Source organism: Brachyhypopomus gauderio, unplaced genomic scaffold (genome assembly GCF_052324685.1).
Source record: "Brachyhypopomus gauderio isolate BG-103 unplaced genomic scaffold, BGAUD_0.2 sc187, whole genome shotgun sequence".
Taxonomy (NCBI): Eukaryota; Metazoa; Chordata; class Actinopteri; order Gymnotiformes; family Hypopomidae; genus Brachyhypopomus; species Brachyhypopomus gauderio.
In genome coordinates, this window is record NW_027507008.1 from 81,536 (window position 1) to 91,789 (window position 10,254).

The following is a 10,254-nucleotide window of genomic DNA, read 5'->3' on the forward strand; positions in this document are numbered from 1 at the left end:
AACTTATTTCCAATTACGAACCCCCACATCCACTAAGATCACAGGTTGCTGGCTTCTTATTAGTTCCAATAATAGCTAATAAATAATAATAAATAATGAGGTAACAGCAGGGGGAAGATGAAATGGATGAAGGATCAACCCACTGCCCTGGCCCCTCTTACCACCCCAAATTACCCCCTGCTATGGCTGTATCACCACAGCCCTGGACTACCATTACTGACCATCAAGAAGTCTAGGACTCTTAAGAATAAGAATTACACAGATAACACATGTATACAAATATCGCACATATACGCAAATTCTAACACAATTTGCAAGTATGTTTCATTACAACAAATATAATGAATATAATGAACATCAAAACGAAGTTTGCAGCAAGTGTGATTCAATATATATTTTAGTTTACTTTTTAGCAGGATTCAGTGAATTGGCCATTGCATTATACGTACCGCTAACACATTTATTCTTTAGCACGAAAAAATATGTGTAAAATGCTCATGAAACACATATAAAATGAGCTAGTCAGTATCTGCTTTGCCTTTCGAAAATCCTCGTAGTTTTAGGCATATTAGTGCTAGAGCTGCATCCTCAGTGATTTGATGTATGCATTGATATTAATTATTGATGCATTTGAATAATAAAAGATGGATAATTTCTCTGTAATTTCTGGCACGAAGGAGAGGTGATGTCCTGGAGATCCTGAAATTTCAGCCTTGGCAGGGTTAATTCTACTAGGTCTGAAATAATACAATGTCAAATCAAGCAATTAGACAATAGCATTCACCCAATTTTAAATGATAGTTTTCTGTCTTTTTGTCAGACGACTATAGGCTATCTTGCTCTGAAAATGACAATAGTTTCTTTATTTAAAATTAGGGGTGGCCATAGATTAATTTTTTTAATCTAGATTATTCTCACTGAAATCTTGAAACTAATCTTAATTAATCTAGATTAAAATGGCTCATTCGGAATATGCGTGCTACCCAAGTAATGATTAAAAGTCCATTTTTGAGATAAGGGTTCTTAATACAGAGGATCTCCTGTTTCCAAAATGCATCAATGACTGCTTGAGAAAGCTGTTCTACTTTGATACTTGAAGAAAAAAAAACATGCTCAATAAAATGTAGGCTACTCGTGTTCAATGGTTTATTCAGTTAAACATGAAAATAGTACGGTATGCCTACATACTTTAAGAGGGCATATTCAGTCAAACATGAATTTGTAAGGTTAACTTAAATTTAATTTGAACTTAACAGGCAGCCAATGTAGGGAGGCCAACACTGGAGAAATATGCTCCCTTTTCTTAGTTCCAGTCAGGAGCCTAGCTGCTGCATTTTGAACAAGCTGAAGGCGTGACAGAGCTGATTGGTTGATACCCAAATACAGAGAATTACAGTAATCAAGCCATGATGTAATAAAAGCATGAACAACTGTTTCCATATCTTTAAAAGTTAAAATAGATTTGAGCTTAGAGATTTTCCTTAGCTGATAAAAACTGGTACTATCTGTTTATCAAATGTAAGTGTGGAATCAAAGAGAACGCCGAGATTCCTTACGTAGCTCTGAGTATTTATTAATAAAGGCTCCAGATGTTTAGCATTTGGTGTAACACTGTCTGGATAAAAAAATAATAATAATAGCCTCTGTTTGGCCATCATTCCATTTTTAAAAATTATTGGACAGCCAAATTCTTATGTCCTGCAGGCAATGTCGATGGTCCGCGTCTTGCAGAGTATCTGCACATTGTTGACCTACAAATTTAATGACTTAAGACCTCCAAGAATAAAAATTAAGACCATTACCATGGCAAAAACATGAATTCTCAAGCTGGGCCCCTCCAAAGCTTTCAGGTAGTCCATGTTAATGTGAGACCTGCTTTGCCTTGCAAATTATTAGCACAATGTCTGATAAACACAGCCTCAAATCATCAAATCATTTGTGCACGATTGCAGTATTTACTTTTGAATGGTCATTTTTGAGAACCTTGTCTCAAATATGGCAATATTTCTACAAATATGTCGAAGCAAAAGGTAGGAGAATCTTTAAGGCGACATCACCAAGTTGAGGGTATTCCTGCATCAGCACTTGGTTTTTTAAGTAAATAAATTGATTTTAAGATGGATAACAAATAGCAAGACATGGCACACATGCACTTGGCAAGAGAACTAGAGTGAATGGCGCTACTGTGTGTATGTGAATGTTTTTATAGAAGAACAGTCACGGGTTCAAAATACTACTGTTTTAATGTCTCTAAGTAAAACCATTGCTAGACATATAGGACTGGTCAAAGTGAGGGGTCCACTGAATTCTGACAAGAAATCTGAAGAAGTTTCCAACTGAAGATTTCTTACTGTTCCCCAAAACAATCAGCCTCAGCGCCACTAAAAAATGTAGAGTTGTACAGCTTAACTTCTGAGTGTGTGTATGTGGGTGTTAGTGTTTGGTTGTGTTTATGTACAAGTGACATTTAGTATGTGGTGTGTATGTGTGTGTTGTAGTGCATGGGGGGAGTTGTTCTCCTTCTCTCTGCAGGTTATCTAGCTGCAACACAGGAAGGCTGTGAGTTACTGACTTACTGTTTTTTCATACATGCATACACACAATCTCTCTCTGTCTTTCTCTCTCTCTCTCTCTCTCTCACTCACTCACACACACAAAGACACACAATGTTTCACTCAATTTTCTCTCAGTCTTAGTAGTTCAAAGTATCTTTATTGGTATGAAATGAATACAAGTGTCAAAGCACCATAAAAATGTTAAGAGCATGAGAGATAACTAAAGTAAAGGATAACTAAAGTAACGGATTTGGCAAATATGCAAAAGTATATGTATACATATGCTTTATATATGTGCTTATAAATACACACTTTAAAATAGTGTGTGTCTCTCTTTCACATACACACAAATAATTGCTATTGCCCTTTTTCTATCTCTGAAACACCCATATTATCAGTGTATTTATCAGAACACATACACATTAATCACTTACACACACTCCCTTCTTTCTCACTCTCTATTTATACACACACACATGCACACACACATCGCAGCATCCCTCTCTAATAAACACACACACACAGCATATGTGTTTGGGGTGATTAGACTGGTGCAGCTTCATTTCTGAGAGTGTGTATTCTGAAATGTGAAAGACCTTATGTGTGAGATGCATTTGTTATGTGCAGCTGTAGGTGTGTTTTATCTCCTTCTGTCTGCAGGCCGTCTGACTGCAATATTTCAGAGGATGGCTGCGCTGCTCTGTCTTCAGCTCTGAAGTCAAACCCTTCATCACACTTGAGAGAGCTGAATCTGACCCACAATAAACTATTCGACTCAGGAGTGAAGCAGCTCTCTGCTTTACTGAAGGATCTACACTGTAAACTGGAGAAACTAGAGTGAGTTACTGACACACACAAACATACACACACAGACTGTGGGTAGACGAGCGTAGGAGGCAGACACAATTACTGAGAGAAGTTGGGTTTATTAGCAACTGTGGGAGAAACCCAAACTGGGTTTAGACACACAAGGTGGTCAGGGCATGAAGAAACAGAGGGACTGAACAGGTGCAGGGACTGAACGGAATCAAAATACTAACACACAGGGAAAACCGAGTAACTGCCTTAACAAGACTAGAGTGGGGCACAAGTAATGAAGCACAATCAGGGATACAATAGACCAGGAATACAGACTGGGATTAGTAACAACAACAAATACAGACCAGGAATAGTAACAACAACAAATACAGACCGGGAATAGTAACAAAAACGAGTACACACTAGGAATAGTAACAAGTTATTTCAAGGCTAGAACCATGGGGTAAGAAGAGTTACAAACAGGGATATAAGTACAATGAGGAACTAAACAAGATACAGGTTGTAAAAGTTTTGTTTCTCAGTAGAAAGCCCTTTTCTTGTGTTCAGCAAATGAGCGGAGGGTCATGGAGGAACACCACTATAAATCCTTAATAGATAGTAACATGCTGCAGAGAAGTGTGTGGCTGAGAGCTCTCGGAACAAATGAGGAACAAACTACTCTTAAAGAAGAGAGGTTTATTCACACAGGCCAGCTGTACCCAAATGTTCAAAAATGAGAGGGCGCTCCCCTCATTCATACATACACAGACCAGCCCTGTGCATGCAAGCAACAGGGTGGGCTCAAGAAGGCTAGTCTAACAAAGTTGATATATTCTACCATATATGGAAGCAAATGCATTGTTCTTGATAAGCCTGTGTGGAGGGGAAACATGATTCATACGTGTGCATCAAGCGCAGCACCTTGAGGAGAAATGCTGAGCCAGTTCTTGGTACACACACTCAGAACGCACAGGAGGAGGGAAAAGGTGTGAAAGGGGGGGGGGGGTGTGAAGCGAGGGGAGAGAGGTGTGAAAAGGGTGTCAGGGGTCACAGATGGCGCATTTCCACTAGGGCCTGCTTGAAGCGGTACAGTTCGATACGGATCGATTCGCAACGGAACGGTACGGTCGCGTTGCGTTTCCATTGCAATGGTGGACCACCACAATGTGGGTGGAGTCGCTGTTGGCGCGCGGGTTGTAGTGTCGTGACATCATTTGTATGCGACCGGTCACCGGTCGATGCCCCTTAACACATACCATTATTGTATCTTATTTATCTTTATCTTCATTATTGTATGTGGTTACTCTAATTATTGGTAATAATTTGGTATTACTCAAACAGGCTGAACACACCCTGCATAAAAAGCATCAGTCATACAATCAAATGAAATCAAAATTTATTATGAAATATAGATATTTAAAGTACAAAATATGTAAATAATATAGTTATAGTTAAAAAAGTGCAAAAAGCAAATTACCAAAAAATAACGTATAGCTTTATATGAAATAAATATTTATTGTACTACAAGCAACATTTTGTGTGCTTTTACTGGCGTCTGTCTCGCATGGTGTTCACAAGTTCGCCAAGCACCCCGAGGAAAGCCCAGTTGAAGGAAACATTTTCTGCCAACTCCGCTCTCCTCAGCTCGGCTTCTTGTTCCCGGGCCTCGCTACAATCACGGCTCGACAATCAATGCTCGTGCATCCGCACATCCTGTGCCTGCATCTCCAGAAGATGTGCGCCGATATCCAAGTCCGTCTGGGTCCTTTTTCGCTTGCCTTGACAAAAAAGAGGGTAATGGGAGTTGATTAGTAAAACTGAAATGCACTCGGTACTCATGCTACTCCGGTGCTTCACATGTTTTTTGTGTTCCTCACCTGTATTGGGCCGCCGGACAGGCGTTTGAGATCCAGCCGGTATAGAGACCGTTGGTTCCGTGTATGACACGGATGATGCGGGGGAGGCGGGAGGTTCCAAAGAGGCGCTCGCCTCGTCAGTGGAAGGGGAATCTTGAACGTAAAAAAGAAACAAATATTAAACACAAGCATTCCCGTGAAAGCAACAACAATATATCGTAACTGCACAAAATGTGTAGCACGTCATCGCTGCTCATGCTTTGTTTATGGCTACAGCTAACTAGCAACTAGCAAGGCTCCACGCTGTGGCTAAGAGCTAGCTATTGTACAGTAGTGACTGTGGTGGTAACATTAACTACAAACACAGCTCTAAATTCCTGCGTTTACAATAGATGCGTTCATATTACGTTCATATTACATCTTTTACGAGCCTAGTAAAACTGTGAAATCACAATACACTCACCATTCTCCGTGGCCTCCAGCACCGACATTGCCGTGTCCAGCACGTTTTCTCTTCCGTTACTGGCTGGCCGGTGACCGTATATGGCATCCATTTGCTGGAACCATTTCCAGTCTTTGCGGTTTGCTCCGCTGCGTCCGTTATGGTCCTTCACCGCCCGGTAATCGCTTTTGGGTTTTAAAAATGGCTGAGGAGTCGATAGCGGAGGAGTCGCTCTCCTGTGACGCAACCTGTGACGACACTCCCTGGCCAATCAGTGTCATGCTGTTCCTCCACGTCACAGAACTGTACCGCTTTGGAACGGTTAGAACCTCGAGCGAGTAGGTACAAAAAAAGTACCTGAAGGTACCGGCAAACTGGTACCTGGTACTAATGCAAACACTCACAAACCGTCGCGAATCGAACCGTACCGCGCCAAGCAGGCCCTAGTGGAAATGCGCCAAGAGAGCATTAGGGGACATAATGTTCAGAGTTACAGCAGACAGAGGAAGATAAAATATTCCTTCAATCCCCTCTTTTGTGATTAAAATGCAATAAGATCACAACACTTTTATTCATTCATCAAATACAAAGACAAAGCCGGTCCCCTCTTAAGGTTCAACGTTCTGCTACGGTTTCAGGAGCAGATGCTGCATGTCATGAGGGCGAGCTTTTGTCAGGGCATCGGCCATAGCCCACATCCGATTCATCAACACATGTTGTCACAAAGCACATTTACAAATCAGATCCCTGATGATCAAGCTAGGGGTGACAGTGTCAAGGAAAATCAACTTAGGTGGGGATTAAGAAGAAACCATGAGAAGAACAAGACTCAAAAATTCATCCTCCATTGTCTGGCCCAGCAGGTTGTACCAGTGCCAGTGATTAGCATGTGGCTCTGGCAGGCGTATCTATTGCAGCACAACTAAAAGGAGGGACCTGGAGGTGACAACAGTCATGAGGGCTCACTGAGCTTCTGCATTCAACTCAAATCTTCATCACAATCTACACTGAACACGTGACGTGGCCGTATAACAGCATCAACATCTCAGATTACCAGAGGACTATACGAATGGATGGCCACGTTGTACACCTTCATTTGCAGTAAATTAACTGAAGGATTGATTAAATAGGTGATTCCTAAGCCTCAGATTAAAGATTGGAAATTGGAAACTGAATCTGGAAAACTCTTCCATAACATCAGTTTTTCTCCAGCCCTTTTGATCTCTCACATTTTTACTGTATTAGTCACACACACACAGTCACACACACACACACACACACACACACACACATACATACATACACAAATTAATACTGTATTAATCAGATGCACAGACACACACATTATTACTTTATTAGCCAGATACACAGACACACATTACTGTATTAGTACATTATTACTGTATCATTACAGTATTACTGTATCATTATTACTGTATCACACAGAAGCTCTCTTTATATAAACAGAATCTCTCTATATAAATAACATTTGTTGTGGGAGTTGAGTTAATAGTGTTGGAGCTTTATTCCAAGTAAGTTTGTGTGTGTGTCGGAGAGACATTTTGTGTGCATGCATGCATAGGTGTGTGTGTGTGTGTGTGAGTGTGTGTGTGTGTGTGTGTGTGTGTGTGTGTTTTGTGTGTTGAGCTGTAAGTGTGAGTCTTCTTTCTTTCAGATTGTATAACTGCAGTATTACACAGGAAGGTTGTGCTGCTCTAGCTTCAGCTCTGAGGTCAAATCCCTCATCATACCTGAGAGAGATGAATCTGAACCACAACAAACCAGGAGACTCAGGAGTTATGCAGCTGTCTGCTCTACTGGAAGATCCATTATGTAAACTGGAGAAACTAGAGTGAGATACTGACACACACACACACACACACACACACACACACACACACGCACACGCACACACACACACACACTCATTATTAGTGCCACAGTCTTTTCTCCATCTCTTTGTTGTTCTCTCACACTTTTGATCTTTCTATAACACTCATTATCACCATATTTGTCAAACACACAGTGCTCTCTCTCTCTTACTTGCTCAATCTCTCTCTCCCTCTCTCTCTCTTTACACACATACACATATAACTGCATCTTTCTCCCAGAATATTCCATATATGTAAAATATTCTCCACATATTCCATGTGTTGTGGGCATGGAGTTAATAGTGGTAAGCATGTCAAGTAAGCATGTATCTGTTGGTGAGATATTTTGTGTGCATTCATGCATATGTGTTTGTGTGTTGAGCTGTAAGTGTGAGGAGTTTATCTCCTTCTCTCTGCAGTCTAAGTAGCTGACGTATTCCAGAGGAAGGCCGTGCTGCTCTAACTTCAGCTCTAAGGTCAAGTCCCTCGTCACACCTTAGAGGGCTTAATCTGGATTACAATAAACCAGGAGACTCGGGAGTAAAGCAGTTCTTTGCTCTATTGGAGGATCCATATTTTAAACTGGAGAAACTAAAGTGAGTTACTGACGTACTAGCTTTTTATGCACACACATGTCTATGCAGACACACACACACACACACACACACACACACACACACACACACACACACACACACACACACACACATATTTACAGTCTATATCTGTCTTTTTCTCTCACGCACAGTATAGCATTTTCTATTATATATTTCTCTCAAAATCTTTCACTATCTCTGTAACTGTAACTCTGTATCTTTGTCACATCGACATCCTGCGTCACACATACACTTACTCTCACACAAACATTAAAACTCTTTCTCTGTCCCTTTTGAATTCTCTTTCTATCACACACACTCATGCGCACACACACACAGAAAATAAAGTAGTTTGGGGTGGTTTGTAAAGATTTATGTACATGTCATTCTGATTAGCAGAAGGACTTTGAATAGTGCGATTCAGTATGTAATCATGTACTTTTGTATGTGTGTTTATTGCATACCTGTCAAGTGTCCCGTTTTGGCCGGGACAGTCCCGTATTTTACCATTCTGTCCCGGCGTAATCCCGTATTTTTATTTTCCCGTATTTGTCCCGTATTTTCATTTTTCATTTTTATTTTTTTTAAAGCATTCATGTGCCGCTCCAAACAGAATTCTGTCACTAGCCTTGTGAGAACTGGCTCCCAGACTTCTGCAGGTGGCAGTTCTCGCAAGGTTAGTGAAAGAATTCTGTTTGGAGCGGCACATGAATGCTTAAAAAAAATAAAAATTGAAAACTCGCGGGTTTAGTGTCGACAGTGGGAGCAAACCTGGAACAACAAATCAGAGACGGATTTAACGAGAGAAGGCAGTCCTGCCAAAAAAGCTAAGCATACGTGTAAGTATTTTGACGAATGGGACAGGGAATTTACTTTCCTAAAGAGGAGCATGAAGGGGCATAGCTACTCATTCGGTAAGATTTGTAGCTGTGATTTTAGTGTCTCTCATGGGGGAAGGAACGATGTCCGTCAGCATGAACAATCTGCCAAGCACAAACGCGGGCTAAAGGCACAGAAATATGCCCAGGAGATGTCCCCATTTGTAGCTAGAAATACCACTAAAAATTTTTTATTTTTTTATTCATTTGTAGTTCAAAACATATTTGGGGTGTTTTTTCTTCAGTTTTTGCCACTCCAAAGATGTTTTCGTCTCTCCAACAGCCTCAATTGCAGCTATATGCAAATAACTGATTATGCAAATTAGATGATGACGTCATATACGGGAAATGTACCGTATTTTTTTATACAAAACTTGACAGGTATGGTTTATTGTAACCTGCATCAGAGCAATGTGCAGAGACGGAAAGCACTATGTTATCTGTCATTCCTCTGCTGACCCATCAGCTGTTTCTGTGTACAACTGATGCGTCAGTTTTTTCTATCACACACACACATGTGTGGAGAATAAAATAACATAAAAATGATCAATGTAAATAATAATAATAATAATAATAATGATGCATTTTATTTAATAGCGCCTTTCTAGCACCCAAGTACACCGTACAATAAAATACAATCGTGAAATTAGACAGAGGAAATAAACATTAAAGATAAAACTAAATTAAATAAAATATTCCAAACAAGACAGAGAAAGTTTTTATAAAGAAAATGCAAGATGGTGCGCAGATGGTAGTGAGTTCCAGATTCAAAATCAAAATTATTATCCCATGGAGGTCTGGATTTGGAATCATACTCAAAATACAAGTGGAAAATCTAATGACAGGCTGATCAAACATTTTAATTGAAATTCCTAAAGACAAGTTCAAATGAGGTTCAGTAGCAAAAACAACACTGGAGGAATCTTTGTCACTAATATCAGGAAGTTCTCCAAAGACAGGTACTGGAATTTCATCACAATGAGCTACAGGACGACGTGTGGATTGAAGATCAGGATACTTGAGGCTGCTCCGGAACTTTCTGTTGATCCCAGTCACATCAATTGCACAGAAGTAGCAGTGAGTGCTGTGGTTTGTTGGCTCCCTTGAGCATGGGGGGGGGGGGGGGGGGGGGGGGGGGGGTGAACGTAACACTACTCTTTAAAATTAATTCTCCCGTCTCTCCCGGATCCGGACCGCTGTCTGCCAGTTGAGTACAAAGAGGCTCAACTGATGAGGCTCAGGGATTGCGTGTCATGCA

General features: G+C 40.6%; 1 protein-coding gene across 1 annotated transcript; it reads left to right on the forward strand.

Moving 5' to 3' along the window:
- Nucleotides 1-644: 644 nt before the first annotated feature.
- On the forward strand, nucleotides 645-10,040 carry LOC143502058 (ribonuclease inhibitor-like). The gene is made up of 5 exons (XM_076995236.1): nucleotides 645-682; nucleotides 3,216-3,392; nucleotides 7,327-7,503; nucleotides 7,942-8,118; nucleotides 9,952-10,040. The coding sequence occupies exons 1-4, from the start codon at nucleotides 645-647 to the stop codon at nucleotides 7,952-7,954; spliced, it is 405 nt and encodes a 134-aa protein (XP_076851351.1). The 3' UTR covers nucleotides 7,955-8,118; nucleotides 9,952-10,040.
- Nucleotides 10,041-10,254: the final 214 nt, after the last annotated feature.